Raw genomic sequence first — 20,050 nt, 5'->3', positions numbered from 1 at the left:
TTCTATGGTTTCACTTGTTCCTTGTTTATCCCTTTGTATTGTTGGAAACTTGTCCTTGTCGAAGCAGAGACCAGGAGACGTTGGGATATCTTTCAAGCAGACGTTACTCTTTATTGAGAACACTTGCTGTTCTTCACTGTGGTCATCCAATAAGTCTAACTAAAACAGTTTACACCGTAATTTATCTACATTTTAGGGGGAGGGAATACACACAGTAGAGGCGGAGACAATGTTCAATTCAATTCAAACTTATTTGTATAGCGCTTTTCACGATACATATCGTTTCAAAGCAACTTCACAGAAAATGCATCTACTTTACAATTTAAATTGATTTTGTACGTTATGCATTTCAGAAATGCACATATACAAAGCACACAGATTAGCTAACTATCTATTATTAATCAATATAATAACTATGGCACAGAAATAAGTGAAATAAGAATACATGTTAATGAATAGGGTATATAGAGATGAGCATGGGTGTGTGTTGATGCAAAGCTGCGTCATCTGAAGTCCTCGCAGGAGTTGAGTCGTCTCTTCACAGGTGATGGTCATCTGAAGTCTTTACGAGAAGCTGGATCCAGACTGGAGCTGACGGACTCTCTAGTTACCTCGGGATGGGCGTCCCGAGATAAAACAGAACAGAAAAATAATTAGCGTAGCTGCTGTTCAAAGCATTATGCAAAGACGATCATGTGCACTGCACTGATATAACTAGAGAGTACAAGGTTAGGAGATGCATCATGTGAATGCCTGGCTAAAGAGATGCATCTTTAATCTAGATTTAAACTGGAGGAGTGAGTCTGAGCCCCGAATATTATTAAGAAGGCTATTCCATAATTTAGGTGCCAAATATGAAAACGTTCTACCTCCTTTAGTGGACTTAGATATCCTCGGTATTACCAGAAGCCCAGAGTTTAGTGATCTTAAAGATCATGGGTTATAAGGCGATAGAAGATCAGTTAAATACACAGGAGCTAAACCATTTAGGGCCTTACAGGTCAGTAGCAATACTTTATAATTGATACGAAACTTAACAGGTAACCAGTGTAGAGATGTTAGAATTGGTGTTATGTGATCATATTTTCTTGACCTAGTAAGAACTCTAGCAGCTGCATTTTGGACTAATTGTAGCTTGTTTATTGAGGAGGCAGGACAGCCAGCTAGTAGTGCATTACAGTAATCTAGTCTAGAGATCATAAATACATTAACTAACTTTTCTGCATTAGAGATAGATAGCATGTTTCGTAGCTTAGCGATGTTTCTGAGGTGGAAGAAGGCTGTTTTTGTAGTATTTGAAATATGATTTTCAAAAGACAAGTTGCTGTCTAATATTACACCCAGGTCTTTAACTGTAGCAGATGAAGTAACAGTACATCCTTCTAAATGTAAGTTATAATTTAAAGGGTAACTAAACCCCAGCTCAGAGCTTAACTCCACCCACTGGCAATTTTCCCACTCAGAGACACAGAGTTTCTTTGCGATATGGCATTCCTTACGGACGTTACCTCACACCTCAATCACCTGAACATACAGTTACAGGGGTGAGGCCAAACTGTATCCGACCTTTACGCACACATGAATGCATTTCGGCGTAAATTAGAGCTTTTCAAAGAAGGATTTTCATCCAATTGTCAAAATTTTGCACACTTTCCCGCTTGTGAAGAGATGCGGAGAGATGTCCCTGAATGCGAGAACATTTTTCACAAATACAGAGCCGACATCGAAACACTGCAGCAGTAGTTTAAGTGCCGCTTCCATGATTTCCACGCCATGCAGCCACGAATAGTGTTATTCACTGACCCCCTCTCTGCTGCTGTCAGCGAGCAACCCTCCGAGTTGCAGCTTGAACTCTGATAAATTCAGTCAGACCCGTTTTTTTCAAGCAAAGCGCAGTGAGAGGGGAGTTTCATTTTGGAGGTTACTACCAGAGTCCCGCTTTCCACTTCTCAGGGATTTTGTACTGTCAATGGCCAGCATCTTTGGGAGCACGTACATCTGCGAGAGCAACTTCTCCACAATGAAACATATAAAGTCGAAAGAGAGAAACAGGATCACCGATGACTTTCTGTTTGACCTCATGAGGATTGGCTGCACTAACATTGACATCCAGTCTATTGTACGCCAGCAGGAGAGACCACAAGTATCTCATTAACTTTAAACTTTTCCCCCCTGTAGGTGAGATATAACCTATGGTGGAAAGTATGCTTATGTTTTTCTGAGAGCCCACAATGTTTGCACTGGAATAATAATAAATAAATAAAAAGTTTGCTACTCAGTAATGTGTTTTGTTTGTTTATGTTAAAAAAGAATTCATGAAAAGCAGAAAAAAATAATTGAATATGGACATGCAGGTTGATTCACTAAGCAGAGTCTGAAATACAGACATACATACATTATGTTTTCTTCTAAAAATGGTACCTCTAATTTCCAATATCCCTTTGGTGGAAGTGCACAGTCACATTTGGCCCTCTGATAGTGATGATAAAATATTTGTGGCCCTCACTATCATCAAAGTTGCCCATCCCTGAAATGAAGCAATAAGCAACGCAAATTGGTAACGCTCTGATAGATACGATCTAAACCACTTTAATGCCTGTTCCTGAATACCAGTGTAATTTTGTAGATGATCTAAAAGTATTTTATGATCTATGGTGTCGAATGCTGCACTATGATCAAGTAAAACTAGTATTGACATACAGCCTTGGTCAGCAGCTAAGAGTAAGTCATTAGTGATTTTAACGAGCACTGTTTCTGTGCTATGATGGGCTCTGAATCCAGACTGAAATTTTTCATAGAAATCGTTTTCTTGTAAGTAAGAGCATAATTGAGCAAAACAATTTTTTCTAGTATTTTAGACAGAAATGGAAGATTTGAAATAGGTCTGTAATTTGCCAATTCAGTTGGATCTAGTTGTGGTTTCTTAATGAGAGGTTTAATAACTGCCATCTTGAATGGTCTTGGGACATGACCTAGAGTTAAAGATGAATTAATAATATTGAGAAGAGGCTCTTCTGCTACAGGTAACAACTCTTTTAGTAGTTTAGTTAGTATTGGATCTAATAAACATGTTGTTGGTTTAGAAGCAATGATTAGTCTATTTAGCTCTTCCTGTCCTATAGTTGTAAAGCACTGCAGTTTTCTTCAGGGGTAATAATTGAGGCTGAATCGTAAAACCCTGTCAACGGTTGTACATTTATAATTGTTTTTCTGATGTTTTCGATTTTTTTAGTGAAGAAATTCATAAAGTTATTACTACTAAACTGTACTGACGTGCGTTTATTTGTTAACCTGGCCACTGTACTAAATAAAAACCTGGGGTTGTTTTGGTTATTTTCTATCAGTTTATGGTAATGCTCAGCCCTGGCTGCTTTTAGAGCGTCTTTCCACATGATTCTATAGACCTCTAAACTAGAGGTCGACCGATTCATCGGTTTTGCCGATTAATCGCCACCGATAGCTGATTGGTGGAACAATCGGTTATCTGCAAAAATCCACACCGATAGTTTTTCCATGATGCGTCCGTTGCTGGAGCGGCTGAGAAGGGTGCACTGCCATTACACAGTACGAGAGCTCTGAGAAGGGCCTGCTGCCATTATAAACCACGAGAGCGGCCTCTAGACAGCGAAACAGTATGAATAAAGAACACTACAGCACTTGTTGCCAAATCATTATAAAGTAATTAATTTCTTGACTAGATGCTGCATTAACAGGTAAATAACAGCAGTGTGTATGTTTGTCGTCGAGGCTGAGAGGATGCTAAAAAATTAGCAGTAACTTAACCTCAAGCAGTTAAAACAATGTGATAAAAACACGCAAGTCCGACCCAAATGTTGCATGTATAAAATTAGTGACGTGAGAACGCAAACTGTATTGTCATGCTGCCGACAAAAACATAAACAAGGCAGAAGCGCATTCGTTTTTTATTAGATAATCACCTTCTAAAAAAGCAGACTGTTTGGATTTATATGAAATGGTAATGCTACAATAAGATTCCATTTGTAACATTAACTACGGTTAATAAATGATATGGAAGTATTGTTCATTGTTAGTATGTTAATTTCAACATTAAATTGACTTTGAATTTTTATTTTATCTGGTAACCTTGGTTAATGCACTATGAACTAACATGAATAATCAAGGTACAAAATTGCTCATATTAAATGCTGTAAAAATGTATGCATAATGCATATTCACTCACCTAAAGGATTATTAGGAAATCGGAAAAGAGAAGAAGTGATGGCTGTACGATAGAACAGGATCGAGTGTCGGAAAAAGTGTAAAAATAGCATCATATGACTGTTGTCGAAAAGAGAACTGATTTAGAGTTGGTATAATGTCATTGGAACGTGAGGGAATAGAAATTTCCCCTTTGATCATCGGATGACAGAGCTGTGCGTCTGATTCTCACAAAACAGCGCTAACCACCATGTGAGAGATCAGTGTTCGTGTTAGTGGAAAAACTACCGTGTGTCGCTTCTCTTACCAAGCGAAACTTAAGGAGACATCCCAGATAGCGCCCTGAGATCCCAGTAATTCTCAGTGGTTCCTCTGGCAACGCTGGACAAGCCGATCTGCCGTCCGTTCTTCACGGGTCATATTCCCTATGACCGAAAGTGCATCACATGGAAGACAGCTCGGACTAACGCTGGTAAGCGAGCTGTTGGTTTATTTGCTCAACCTGTTTTGTGCCTCAACGAACCCAAGCATCGTATCAGGCCTGCCATGGGGTATTCATTTTATTTATTGCATTTTTGAACACTGACACCTGGATATTTTTTTTTACCATGTGAACAGTGACTGTGGGAATTAAGACAAAAAATATGTGTTTGACTTGAGTATTTACAGTCGGTTTCCTTGTTGATATTTGGGACGCTTTGGGTATTGGCTGTTCAAATTATTGTCTGTAAATTGAATTTACTATTTGTGTTTTCCCTATTTGATTTTAGTAAATTACTCTAAGTTTCTATTTCACTTGCAAGATGGTGTGGTTATTTTAGTCTGGTGATAAGGGTTTACTGACACAAAGTTAATAATATCCAGGAGCTGTTTTAGAGAGATCTAACCATAAACTAACCCAGGGCCCCTCCCGCTTAAGTCTAAGGGAGTGGGCGCTACACGTGGTAAATACAGTTTGGTACACTGTGTTCTAAAAGGTTAACCCTCTGAGCCCTGAGCTTTTTTCTGGACCCTGGATGCGTTTTGACATGCCCACATTTGTGCTTATTTATGTTACCTGTAACATTTTCTTGGATTACACTGTATTCAGCACAAACCCTGCAACAATAATATGTGAGCAGCAAAAAGTTTGTAGTTCTGAGAAAATTACGTTTATGTGTGGTTTGTGGAAAAAATTATAATAATTTAAATCACTGAAATAAGGCCATAAAACCCATACTAAATACTATATTTGTTCTATTGTTTAGATTCTCTGCCCGAGCCCAAACTTGACCCGAGCCGCGGGTCTATCTTAACCTCATAAATTAAAAGGTTTTGTTATAATATCACAGAACAATAATAATCAACAATACAATATTTGTAACTTAAATAATAATCAAATAAAGAGAGGGTTTTTAACAATATGTTAAGGAGTAGTATCATTTATACAGTCATACATTTACACCCGGCCCCTTGAGGGCAGCCATGATGGTGAAGTAGCTCTCGGTGAAAATGAGTTTGAAACCAGTGAATTAGAGACTAAAACAAGAATTTTGAAACACTGGCTGGTTATGTACCTGTTCAAAAATTTATTTTGAAATTTAACCCAAAAAAAGTTACTGTAGCTGTAAGGACTGTAGCTTTAAAAGGTATGAGCAGTGCTTATGTATAAGTTTAAGTTAATAATTTCTTCATGAAATGATTCTCTCCCGTACGAGTTATTACATAAACCCAAGGTTTTTCTGTCTGTAATTCATTCCAGACTGATGACATAAAACCGTTCACTCACAAGTGAATCCTCATGTGGTGCTTAAAGGTTACTTTATATCTGAAACTCTCTCCACAGAGACCACAAATGAACGGCTTCTCTCCAGTGTGCATTCTCATGTGGGAATCAAGACTTCCTTTACGGTTGAAATCTTTTCCGCACTGTTGGCAGGTGTGAGGCTTCTCTCCAGTGTGGATTATCATGTGAGTGTTAAGGCTTCCTTTTCTGTTGAAACTCTTTCCACAATGTTGGCAGGTGTAAGGCTTCTCTCCAGTGTGAATTATTAAGTGGCCTTTAAAGTGTCCTTTTTGATTGAAACTCTTTCCACACGTTTGGCAGGTGTAAGGCCTCTCTCCAGTGTGAATCCTTATGTGGTCTTGAAAGTGTGCTTTTTGATTGAAACTCTTTCCACACTGTCGGCAGGTGTAAGGCCTCTCTCCCGTGTGAATTTGTATGTGCCTGTTAAAGTTTCCTTTTTGACTGAAACTCTTTCCACACTGAGGGCATGTGTAGAGTTTCTCTCCAGAGTGAACTCTCATGTGGACTTTAAGGTTTTCTTGTTGTTCAAAACTCTTTCCACACTGTCTGCAGGTGTAAGCCGTCTCTCCAGTGTGAATCCTTATGTGGTCTTGAAAGTGTGTTTTTTGATTGAAACTCGTTCCACACTGTTGGCAGGTGTAAGGCTTCTCTCCAGTGTGAGTTCTTATGTGTCTGTTATAGGTTCCTTTATGACTGAAACTCTTTCCACACTGAGGGCAGGTGTAAGGCTTCTCTCCAGTGTGAATTCTCATGTGAGCATTGAGGTTTCCTTTTTGGCTGAAACTCTTTCCACACTGTGGGCAGGTGAAATAAGTTTCTGTCTTTTGAGCTTTTTCTCGTGAGGAACTCTTTTCGGTCTGTGAGCTACTGAAAGATGTTTCTTCAGTTATGAAATTATGTTTCTCATATTGATCTTCCTCTTCCTTTCCATTCAGATCTTGACTCTCCTCTTTCAAAGCCATCAGGCCTAAGGAAAAAAAGACAAATAATTTTACCTGCATGATGTTTTAACTTTTATGTTTTAATGATTTTTAATTTCATATGATTAAAAGATCAATTCAATTAATGTTTTATGCCTTCATTTGATTGCAAATTTTTTTTTAATACATTTCTGATAAAAATACACAACACAATTTCTGAAGAAAAAAACTGATTGAAATGGATCCTTCGGATGAGATGTTAAACCGAGGTTCTGACTCTATGATCATTAAAAATCCCAGGATGTCCTTCTGTAAAAGAGTTTAGGTGTAACCCCGGCATCCTGGCCAAATTTGCTCATTGGCCTCTGTCCATCACGGCCTCCTAATAATCCCTATTTACCGATTGGCTTCAGCACTGTCTCCCATCACACACCAGCTGATTGGTGGAGAGGAGCGTTCTGGTGCAATATGACTGCCGTCTCATTATCCAGGTGGTGCTACACATTGGTGGTGGTTGAGGAGATTCCTCCCTTCTATATACAAAGTGCTTTGAGTACCCAGAAAAGCACTACATAAATGTAACAAATTATTATTATTATTAAATGTCAATCTTGAGTGCCTATAGAGTAGTACTGCATCCTTCAGATCTCCGAAAACTCTTTAGTTTGTGGGATAATTATGTTTTATGGGACAATTATGTGTTATCTAAAAAGGTTAACTATGTTTGGTATATTACAATATGTTTGGAATCTTTTAATATGCTTGTGTAACCACTTACAGCAGAGGCCTATGGTGACTAAAGCCAGTCACCGTATGAATTAACTAGGAGGCATGCTCTGATAGCGAAAGTATTTGAAACCTTGAACTGGCAGTGGAGGAGCGGCTATGCTTGGTATGTCTTTGTGTGCAGATGCCAAATAGGGGAGGTCGAGAGGAGCAAAGGTGGTTGGAAGGTGTCCATCGAACCAGGAGAAAGGCGTCACCAACACAAGAATAAAAACTGCATACTTAGCCTTGAGAGACATTACAGACGGCCCGTATGGCTGTATTGATATTGCTGTTCTGTAATCCTGAGCTCAGAAGCTGATCTGATTTTGCTTTATTAAACTTTCAAGTTACTTTTATACTTTTACTGAATCTCTTGCGTCTACTTATTGACAAACCAAAGAACTGGGGAGGAAACGGCAAATTCCAACAATTTGGAGGGGGCACCCGGATTTGTCACGACGCTGTAGTCATCATTGGGGGGCGATCCGCTTTCAACCTCTCTGCAGAGCATCTAAAATAAGGTAAGCAGACACCTTTTAAATAAAAGAACTGCATAATTGGATATACCAAATTATCAGGTTGAGAGGGGATTGTGTACCAATGTTTATGGTCCTACAAAATCAGATCAGTTGTTAAGGTTAAATAAACAAAATAGGTCGTAATAACCTGGCAAGGTTGGGAAAGAGTTGACCAGGCTTGGTTACAATGTTATGAAAACTCTGTTTATCCTGTGAAACCCGGCGTGGTGAAAGATAAAAGTGTCTGAAGTCTAAAGATCTCAGTGTGTGTGATAACGAGTGTGTATGATTCCGCATTTGAGAGGTTTGAGTGCTGCGCACCTTCTCTGGACCGTCACTTAAGTGTGACCTGGTAGGAACGGATGCAGTACTCGAGCAGCTCAGAGAGGAAGAGAGATTGATGAGCCCTCTTGAAATGAGAGGGTCAGAGTGAATGTAATAAAACCGAGTGATTGAGTGTGTGTGAAGAGATCATAAATAAATGGTATTAGAAGCATTGCTACCAAGACAGAAAACGCGTATCAAGAATGTACCAAAGTGTTGGGTGTGTAGACTGTTAGGACATAGACCAGACTGTAGAAAAGTGTGATCCGTTAAAGGAAACACGACCATTACTAACGACATGACTACATATAAGGCGACATGGGAAGCCATGGGCAGTCAGATGGTACATCAGACTGAACCAAAAGACAGAAAAAAGATAAAAAAGGAGTTAGAGGAAGTATGGACACACCTAGCTAATCACAATGGGTGGGATGATAGGACCAAAAATGAAGGGAAGTTGCTGCAGACCATTCTAACCGAGGAGAAAAGGGCGCAGGCAGAGTTAAAAGCCCTCATTAAGGAAAAAGAAACAGCTAGTGTATGGAGATGAAGACTCATAGGCAGCTGTTATTAGCGAAACGAAATTTGGATGAGACCAAGAGGTGGAACAAAGGAAAAGTAAGGAAAGAGATAGAACAGCTGGAGGGAGAAATGAGAAAGTGGACTAGAGTTGCAGCCACGGCCACAGCATTGAGCAGAACAAAAGATGGCCAGATGAATAACACAAATAAGTCAGAAATGATGACTTATTTGTGCGCCGATAATGGCCCCAGTATACGAAATAAAGGGAGGACAGTTCACATATAACCGACTCCCACAAGGCTTTATCTTGTCCCCTGGTATTTTTAATAAAATTTTGAAGGACAAATTATTGGAGTGTACTTTGCCAGACAACACAGTACTGATACAATATGTCGACGACCCGTTGATAGCCCCTACTACAAGAGAAGGCTGTTTAAGCGCCACAAAAACGATACTACAACAATTTACAGAAAACAAGTAAATTGGAATCCATAGAGAAACCTCTCAAAAATTGTATTCAAAAACAGCCGAAGTACTTTGAGAAATGGAAAAAGAAGTATAGATGTAGGATTTAAAAAAAAAAAAATGCTAAACTAGTTAGAATAAAAAATATGTCAATTGAACAATTGCAAAGAATTGATGAGAAATTAACCTGAATGAAAATTATAAAATAGCATGAATGTTAGTTGACCGGTCTATTAGATAATTCAATGAATAAGCAGGCCTGCAAAAAGGGATTGATCCGGAGGATTGAACAAACTGGTGGCCACCAAAAAACACTGGAGTTTTCTCCTTAGTATAAGTGGTTTGTGCAGTTCCCTGAGGAAATCCAAATAATTAACAAAAAGGATTCTAGAAATATCTGATATACAGAGATAGAAATATATGGAGACGATAGAGATCAAGTTACGGTAAGAGGGTATGAACTAGACGTAGAATACGGAAACAAAAAGAATAAAAATGAGGAGGAAGAAGATAAACTAGAAAACAGCGGCCCCAGATACAACACCAGGTCTAAAACAGATAGAAAGAACGGGAATATCTTACAGACATTCAGAGGGGGTGAAGGTAAAAAATGTCAAATGATGTGCCCTTTAATTCAAGCCAGGGGCGGGGTAGGTAATGAGTACAAACCATGGGGACATTCAGACATGAATGCAGTTTTGAGTAAACTCCCTGATATAACAAAGGGAGGAAAAATGTGGTTGGCAAAAGTCATAACATTAACCTATGGAACAACCTTGGCATTAGGAGATGTTAGGGCATTGTGGGGAAACCTAATGACCCTGACTCAGGTAGAGCAAATCGAAAAACAAGCCGATACAGTCAATGAGTCCAACCATACACCCCTACAGTAGCACATTACTGACATAGGGAAGGCGTTGGATACATTATATCCAATGCCCAGATGGACTTATCAAAGCATTAATTTCAAGCTGCAAAACGGAGAGTCAGCCTCAGCATACCTACATAGGTGTGAGGTGGAGTGGGAGGGAAGAACAGGGGAAACTCCGGATGCTAAAGAAATATGCCAGGAGTTTTTTAGACAGGCAGTAATGAAGGGGGTTCCAGATGTTGCAGTCGCGGCAATGGAAAACAGTCCCGATATGGTAGGAGGGGATAATGCTACCTGGACGAGACATTTTGTGTACCATGTAGATAGAGCCATAGATAAACGAGGAAAGGAGGACACTGAGTTAGAGAAGCTTAAAACTCAGCTGTTAAAAATGCAGATAGAGGTGGAAAAAGACAAAAATAAGAAAAAAACCGAAAGAGAATTCCAAGTTGACAGTTTTTCCAGTGGCAGGGGTCAAGGAGAAGGCTCGATCACCTGCACACAATGTGCATCCTGTTACTGGGCCATACAGCCCACAAGGGTTCCCTGGGTATCCTGTCCAGGGTTTTTCCTACATTGAAATTTTTTTGGCGGCCGCCAAAACAAATTTTTGCCCCGCCAAAGCCTTATTTGATCAGTTATTGTGATTTATGAGTGATGTAGATCTACTGCGCTTGTGATCGGCGCATGTTAACTGATGACAGAGAGAACGAGCGGAGAGCCCTACCCCGCGCGCACGCTCTCGGTCTTCAAAATAAGCACCGTTTTAGCATTCTAATATATCACATATCACGTTAATCAAAAGGTCGGAAGACCGAATCCATGTTGCACGTGGTGGATTTGGACATTTTTGTCCTTGAACTACCGCTGGATGTGAATTGCGCTCAAAAAACGCTAACTCTTCACCGACCAGCTGACATAAACCATACTTTCAATAAACGGGAAACAAATCCTATCCAGTTATGAAGTGTTTTCTGTGTGTTGACAAATCTTTCGCGATGTTCTAACAGACGGGATTCACACACAAAGCGTCTGCTGGTGTCCGATTCGCGACCTAATGACTCCTTTGAACCGAATCATTTTAACGACTGGTTAGAACAACTGAACTGTCCAACACTGAACTCACGAATCAGTTTAATCATTTACTCAGAACATCTGAAATGAGAACACAAGTGTGCTCACCCAATTTAGCAAGAGTGGATAGTAAGAATTAGTTTGAATTATCCACAGTCTTTCAGCTTATATCTGTTGACAATGTGTAGTAAATAAATAGCCTAAAATCATTTAGTTTAGACTGGAGTGAGGTGAAACCAGAACAAAGTTATTAGCTAGCTGATAATTTTAAGAAATTGTATATGGCAGAAAATTAGGCTATTTGTTATTTTTTTAATACTATTTTTTTAATATTGATATGGTTATATACCAAAACAATTATTTGTAAATAGTGTAAAAATGAGGAACAAAAGAAACAAAAATCAAGGTATCGAAATAAGATAAGCAAAAATTACAAACTGTTTCTTTGAATTTATTTTAAATTTATTGTCAGTATTGCGATCGCAGATCACGTGGGTAGGGTACTTTTTACTGTGTATGTGTGGATGACCATGTCTGTCAGCCACCACCGAAGACCATTTTTGACCCAGGAAAAACCCTGCTGTCCCTGACCCAACTCCAGACTGGCCACCACCATATCAAAATTTGAGGAGGGAATTGCCCTCTAGTGAGCAGGGGTGTTTTATATGTGGAGCTTTGGATCATTGGAGGCGTGAATGCCCACAAAATGCCAGAAGGCCAAGGGGACCACCCCTTGCACAGGGACGGGCTCCTGTTAGAGGGGGACCTCAGAGGGGAAGAGGTAGGGGTACCCCAATGGAAAGAGGTTCATGGTATGGCAACCAACAGGTGCCCAGACAAAGCCCAGTCTGGGGCCCGTCAGACCATGCGACCTATTGACGAGACCCACAGAGAACCAGTGAGGTGGCGTTGGCTGAGCCCCTCCTAACAATACTGGTAGATGACCTGTAGATGCTACTGGTTGAGGCCCTAGTGGACACTGGGGCCACCTTCTACACTATACAGCTACAAAGGGTGGAGAAGGGCTCACTGTCCACACAAAGTGAGGAAGTGAGGGGGTTCTCTGGGGAAACTGAAAAATGGCCACTGACCAAACCACTACAAGTGAAGGTGGCAGGACAGAAACTACTCCATTCATTCTTATGCTCTGCTAACACGCCCTCTGCATTACTGGGGAGGGATCTTTTGATTAAATTAGGGGCTAAAATTCTCTGCAGTCCAAAGGGGATTACACTGATATTTCCAAATGGACTGACCACAAATTGTTCCTACGAAGCTCAGGACAGTCTGGGGAGGGGTCAGTACGTGATACAGGTAGAAAAAAAGGTTGTTGACAAAGTTTATTGGATGAGGTTAACTGAGTGTTCCAAATTGACAAAACTAATTTCTGAATGGGACGAATGGATAAAGTCTGTGCACAATTTTGAAGTCCCTCCAGACCCCTGGCACTGTACCTTGTATTATGACACCGCAGACGATGAGCATTATGAGAGAGAGTACAACAATGAACTGAAAGGTAGACTGACACAAGTCAATTGTACAACTTTATTCATAGGAGAAGAAGGAGTAGCCGTAGCAGTTCAGTTAACAGAAGAACAGCAGGGGTATTTTGAAGAGGGAGACACATCCTCCCCACACGTGTCCCTGCTGCTCAATCCAACCCACGAGGCGCGAGCATTAGGCCCCATGGTAAAACGACTACAACAAACCACTGATTGGGAACCAATAGGAGACGGTTGGGAGATGTCTAGAGCCGCGGATAGTTATAAATTCCAGTTTCAGGAACACGTCGAAGCAGTATACCAAACGGAAATAGTAACTCGAACTGTTATCATAACTCAACCAGACGGTGAAGGGACCGAGCGAATGTTAAGAGACCTACCAAACACACTATGGTCGTCAGGATCTGGAGATGTAGGGAACTGGAACATAGAACCTGTATCATTTGAGATAGAAAAAGGAAGAGTAGTAAATGTTAGGCAATATCGAATCAGCAGGGAAGCCTCAGGGGGCATTAGAGAAACAATACGAGAGCTAGAAAATGCAGGAGTTCTATGTCGTACAGTTTCTGATTGGAACACCCCCATACTGCCTGTACTAAAAAAGTCGACAGGGAAGTACCGGATGGTACATGATTTGAGATGCATTAATGAGATTGTGACCACCCCCACTCTACCTACCCCGAACCCATACACCATTCTGGCTAAGTTGACACCTGAGCACACCCATTTCACCTGTATAGATCTGGCGAATGCATTTTTCTGTGTTCCTTTGGCAGACCACTGTAAGAACCTGTTTGATTTCCGCCATGAAGGTTGTCAATATACCTACAACCGCCTCCCTCAAGGGTTAATCCTGAGTCCTGGGATATTTAATCAAGAGCTAAGGGTGCTGTTAGAAACATGTGAATTGTGTGAGGGATCCATACTGGTGCAGTATGTAGACGATCTGCTAATAGCTTCAGAATCAAACGAGCGGTGTCTACTTGATACCGAAAAAGTGCTTCAGGTATTGTCAACAGCAGGCCTAAAAGTCAGCAAGGACAAATTACAGGTCAGTAGGCCTGAGGTAATGTTCCTGGGAAAAGTGATAGGAAGGGCTGGGACTGGTATGTCAAATGAAACAAAGCAAGCCATTCTGTCTTATCCAAAACCAACTAAAGTCAAGGACATGTTGTCATTCTTAGGTTTGGTTGGATACAGTAGACAATATGTCCCAGATTACTCAGAACGGACAGGGATTTTGAGAGCATTAGCAAAAGAGGTGGGGCTAAAAAAACAGCACAGGGAAGTTGAAATGGACAGAAGAAGCAGAAAACGTGTTCATCTCATTAAAAACAGATTTGGCAGAGGCAGCAACGCTGCAGACCCCAAACCATCAACTACCATTCTACCTAGATGTGAGCACAACCGGTTCCACAGTTAGTGGGGTACTGTATCAAAAACAACACCAACAGAGAAGAGTGTTAAGCTATGTCAGTGCACAACTGGACAAAATAGAACAAAAACAACCCCCGTGCGCCAGATATGCAGCTGGGCTGTCTAAGATGATAGAAAAAACGGAACACATAGTCATGAAACACCCATTGCACATCCTCTCTACACATTCTGTAGTGTCGTTCATTCAGTCATCTGCATTCACTTTTTCAGCACAAAGACAGAGTAAGTTGATAAAAACACTCACCGCCCCACACATAGTACACAGCCACCAAGGAGTCAACATGGCCGATTTGGTGGGGGAGGGAGAACCACACGAATGTGCACCAAGATCCCTGAAGGACGAGCAACTCAGGGAGGGGTTGAGTTCAGTACCACTGACAGATCCAGACATAATCTTCTACTGTGATGGTTGCTGCTTTAGGACAGATTTGGGAACTCTGTCAGCCAGCTACGCTATAGTCCAGCAAATAGGGTCAGACTATCAAACCATAGAAGCATGCTCCCTTAAAGACCGCCCTTCTGCTCAGCGAGCTGAATTATTAGCACTAATCAGCTCCTTGCACTTGGGCAAAAACAAGAGAGTAAACATATACTAAGATTTGGCATAGTAGTCAGGGAAAGGTTGAACGATTGAATCTGACGTTAAAAAACAAACTCGGGAAAATTTGTTCCACCACAAACCTCAACTGGGTTGATGCACTTCCACACGCGCTCATGTCAGTCAGATGTTCCATAAACAGAACCACTGGGTTCACCCCCTTCGAAATAATGTCAGGGAGACAATTTCCAGGCCCATGGGCAAAGTTTGATACTACGTGGGCCCTGGATACTCCTGCTCGATATTATGACAAAGTAAGTGCAGTGGTTAACATGTTTTGTCCACAGAAAAGTTGGCCACAGGACAATACCCCGGAGATTGAACCTACTACAACCGAACTGTGGGTAAGGCTGAAACAAATTAAGAGAAAATGGTCGACTCCAAGATGGAGTGATCCAATGACAGTCACTGCTAGAACCTCACACTGTGTCCAACTGGCAGGTAAAGGAAAAACATGGTATCATTTGTCTGCTTGCATGTTCTGTCCCCCTCCTGGCAGGTCGCTCGCTGCAACCAGAATTGACCTTGTGGAAGGTCAAAGAGAGGGAGAGGAGGTGACGGAGGAAATCCAGGAGGAGGTGACGGAGGAAATCCAGGAGGAACAGAGAGACACACAGGACAGCCAAGCAGACACCCGAACAGAAACATCGCACACTCAGCTCTACCAGAAAACGCTTGGAGGACACTCTGCCCTCCTATTTAGGAAAGGTGATCTGTTGAATACACCAGCAGATGTACCCATAGCTCATTGCATCAGCGCTGATTACGCCTTAGGAGCAGGAGTTGCAAAACAGATTCGTGAAAAATTTGGTACTGAACAATTAGACACGACCATAAGCCAGCCAGGACAGTGTGTCAGAACTCAACACGGTACTAAAGTAATATATCATCTAGTAACCAAGAGGTGGTGCAGGGACCTGCCCACTTACCAAGACTTAGAGAACAGCCTAGAACAACTAAAACACCAATGCACGAAGAATAACGAAAGAGTGATTGCAATTCCAAAAATTGGGTGTGGGCTGGACAAACTACAGTTTGAAAAGGTAGCAGAAATACTAGAGAGGGTGTTTCATGATAAAGAAGTATAGGTGGTGGTAATCTCAAAATGAGGAAAATACATGGGGTGGTGACATGTTGGACGGTGGGTGTGTTGATCTGTGTAGGAGTAATACTGTGGGGAATAGGGGAACAGCAAAATAGACATAAGAGAGGTAACAGTCTGATAAAACAAGGAGGAAAAAATGGAGCAAAACTAACTCTAGAGAGGGTGACGGGAAAGGACGGACTGTGGGAGTTTGACCTCTGCCAAGTGATAGATTGTGGCAAAGATCCGATGAGATGGAGGGGTTATGACATATACGGATGTTTATGGCCATCCACCTCTGCCACACCAGTACCATGGTGCCACACATGGCATGATGTAAATTGGATGACAAAACCAGGGTATACCAAGACAGTTCTCACTAACAGCCCTTTGACCAAACCAGATCACATACAGCATAGGCTGAAATTATTTCGAGGGTACCAGCGTAGTTGGGGAAATTGGAAACACGTTAAGGATCTCATTGAAACATGGAAATGATCAAAAATAAACATATATAACTCTAGGTGTAGATGTCTCGGGAAGAGATCCCTTGGGAATGATAATGATAGAACTCCAGGAACCAGAACCCACCTCAGAACCAACAAGTAAAAACCTAATCAAAGGCCCTAGCAAAACAATTAAAAGCATTGATTATAGCAGATTAACACCATTAGATGTGCTGACCATGGAAACAGGATATTATGACAGCAATTTGTGGTTAGAATGGGTAGTGTAGGCAGAAAGAATAGGAGGATGTTTTGTTTGTTATTTTTATAAAAAGAGCCCCTTCCCACACAATGTTTTATTATTTTTATATATTATTTTCATTTCTTATTATTATACTCATAATATTTTCAAATGTAAATAAGAGGGGACATTTGAGAGTCAGAAGCAGGTCATTATCCATGTTACGAGATAATACAACAAGATTTAAAGGGAATGATTTGAAAGGTTATATATTTTCTAGATAACATGAATGAGGGAAAAAGCATATATGAAAGTTTATATTGGAATTTTGAAATATGATGTGAAGTTCTATGCAAGCCAAAGAGGAAGAGGATCGACGAGCACATCAGTGCTTAGCAACTGGGTTGACTCTACTGGTGGTTTAAAAACCCGCTGTCAGCCCCAACACCAGGTAGAACTCATGGCAAGCCTAGAGTACACCTGGCAACGGTGGAGCAACCCAGATAGCGCTCCAGGCCACCGGAAGCGTCTGTGAGTTCCTCTGGCATCATGAGACATATATAACCTACTGATTAATAGTATGAGTCACTGAAAATGAATCTACTGAAGTAGTGATACCCTGGTATAATAATCGAATTGTAGTGAATGTAATGCACTGAAATTTGATGTGTGGTTGTCATCCCCTAGCAGATCCATTAGATTAGGGAGGTGGGGTCTTTTACTCCTCTCTAGCCAAAAAAGGGGGGGAGATGTTAGACCTCATACTCCAGTTAAGTCTTGTCCACATGAGGGAAGTGATTGAGAATGATGACTGGCTGGATTCAGCCATGACTTGAATGTTGAAAGAAAGGGCTGAACTTATGGGGACAGGACTTAACCAGAGGGCATAGGTATGGGACTCGCCTAAAGTCCCAAAGGGGGGATGATATGGAAAGTCATGTGGAGGAGATGTGATCTCGTTGAGATCAAGAGAGGGAATTGTGGGATAATTATGTTTTATGGGACAATTATGTGTTATCTAAAAAGGTTAACTATGTTTGGTATATTACAATATGTTTGGAATCTTTTAATATGCTTGTGTAACCACTTACAGCAGAGGCCTATGGTGACTAAAGCCAGTCACCGTATGAATTAACTAGGAGGCATGCTCTGATAGCGAAAGTATTTGAAACCTTGAACTGGCAGTGGGGGAGCGGCTATGCTTGGTATGTCTTTGTGTGCAGATGCCAAATAGGGGAGGTCGAGAGGAGCAAAGGTGGTTGGAAGGTGTCCATCGAACCAGGAGAAAGGCGTCACCAACACAAGAATAAAAACTGCATACTTAGCCTTGAGAGACATTACAGACGGCCCGTATGGCTGTATTGATATTGCTGTTCTGTAATCCTGAGCTCAGAAGCTGATCTGATTTTGCTTTATTAAACTTTCAAGTTACTTTTATACTTTTACTGAATCTCTTGCGTCTACTTATTGACAAACCAAAGAACTGGGGAGGAAACGGCAATTTCCAACAAGTTTTATTATATTTATAAAAGATAGATAGGCTGTACCGAGTCTTTCCGGACAAAACCAATCGACTGGGGGCATATCGTGTGGGCGAAAGCTGTGACATCCTTAAACGTGGAAAAAACTTTATCCTAAATAAACCATGGAGATCAATTGAATTTAACCATACATTTATGATCCAGAATCAGATCTAGAGGCTGAAATTGAACAGGAGAAGCAACAACAACGACTACAACAGGACGTCTCAATGGTATGTACTGTAAAACTTATATAATATTACTTGCTTGTAGCGGCTTGTCATGCGCGAGTTTTGCAACATTTATGTGTGTTTACTCATGGTTTATGAGGACATAATTTGATTTATGGACTGTATGCGATTTAATGTTAGCAGTAGCAAGCGGAACAGTTTTGCAAGTCAGACTAGTGTGTGTTTACATAGAAAAACAATGGAATAGTAGCGCATTTGAATGAACGAGTCGATAGCTAACAACACAAAGATATTTGAAGCAGTTTTACTCACCGCCTGCTTCAAACCTTAATCGCTGGAACCGCTCCATCTTACAGCATTAGACGAGCTACAAATCCGGAATTTAACTGGGCCTTGTTTATAAAACGATCGTCGCCGAAATGCAGGGGTCCCATTAACGCTGGGTTCTTTGGGAAGCTGTACAGGGTTGTCTTGGGTCCAAGTCTTTAGCAGTGTAAAAATCTCAGTATGCATGAAACAGCATTTCACCCCCCCTTTAAGATCACTGATTGTTAAATCATTGACTATTAAAATGTAATTAAACATTTCAAATGGAATCCAGATTTTTCTGGACCGTTTTCATGGCCCTGAACATGTAATTAAATAATAATAATAAATTGTTGTTAAATAGTTTTTCATGATTTAAATTAATTACACATGTATTTACAAAAATTATGTAACCATTAAAATGGGAGTCAAAAAAAAAAGTAAAAAAAAAAAAAAAAAATCAAAATCCAGAAAAAATAAAACAGAAAAAAACGTATTTGGGACAAAATAAACCATTTTATAGGGCCCTAATATGAGCAGTGGTTTCAAAACATGTCTCCGTCATATTGTCATTTTATGCTCTTTGCAACATCACAACCTTGTTTCTGCAGTAACTTTCAGCATGTGTCCTAAAACAACTTCTGACGTTTACGCTTTACATGCCGTTAGCCACATTAACCAATCAGAGCAGTCAGGCTGAAACTGATTTCCAGAAATGTGATTTCAAATAGGATGAATATGATTTCAAAATCAGGGTTTTTCCTACATTGAAAATTTTTTGGCGGCCGCCAAAACAAATTTTTGTCCCGCCAAAGCCTTATTTGATCAGTTATTGTGATTTATGAGTGATGTAGAACAGATGACTGCTGCACTTGAGTTAACTGAGTGACAGAGAGAACGATCAGAGCTCCTCCTCCGCTCGCACACTCTCTGTCTTCAAAATAAGCATTCTTAGCTTTCTAATGTTTCACATATTACGTTAATCAAAATCAAAAGGTCGGAAGACCGAATCCATGTTGCACGTGGCGCTATCAGACGTCTTCCTTTAATTACCGCTGGGTGTGAAATGCGCTCAAAAAACATTGACTGATTCTCTGACCAGCTGCATAAAGCATACTTTAAATAAACAGGAAACAAATCCTATCCGGTTATGAAGTGTTTTCTGTGTGTTGACAAATCTTTCGCGATGTTCTAACAGGATTCACACACAACACGTCTGATAATGTCCGATTCGCGACCTAATGACTCCTTTGAACCGAATCATTTTAACGACTGGTTAGAACTGATCTGTCCAACAC

General features: G+C 40.7%; 1 protein-coding gene across 1 annotated transcript in view; it reads right to left on the bottom strand.

Annotated features, from left to right (window-relative positions):
• Positions 1-3,236: 3,236 nt before the first annotated feature.
• LOC307138163 (uncharacterized protein) overlaps positions 3,237-20,050 on the bottom strand; it is a 28,575-nt gene continuing 11,761 nt past the window's right edge. Inside the window, exon 3 of the mRNA XM_079836330.1 lies at positions 3,237-6,932. Within this exon, the coding sequence (XP_079692456.1) occupies positions 5,944-6,932 (989 nt within the window). The 3' untranslated portion in view covers positions 3,237-5,943. The remainder of the gene's footprint in view (positions 6,933-20,050) is intronic.

The sequence above is a fragment of the Gobio gobio genome (assembly GCF_949357685.1).
Source record: "Gobio gobio genome assembly, chromosome: 15".
In the NCBI taxonomy this organism is placed as follows: Eukaryota; Metazoa; Chordata; class Actinopteri; order Cypriniformes; family Gobionidae; genus Gobio; species Gobio gobio.
The sequence above is the reverse complement of the archived record's forward strand: the minus strand, read 5'-3'. Positions and strand labels throughout refer to the sequence as shown.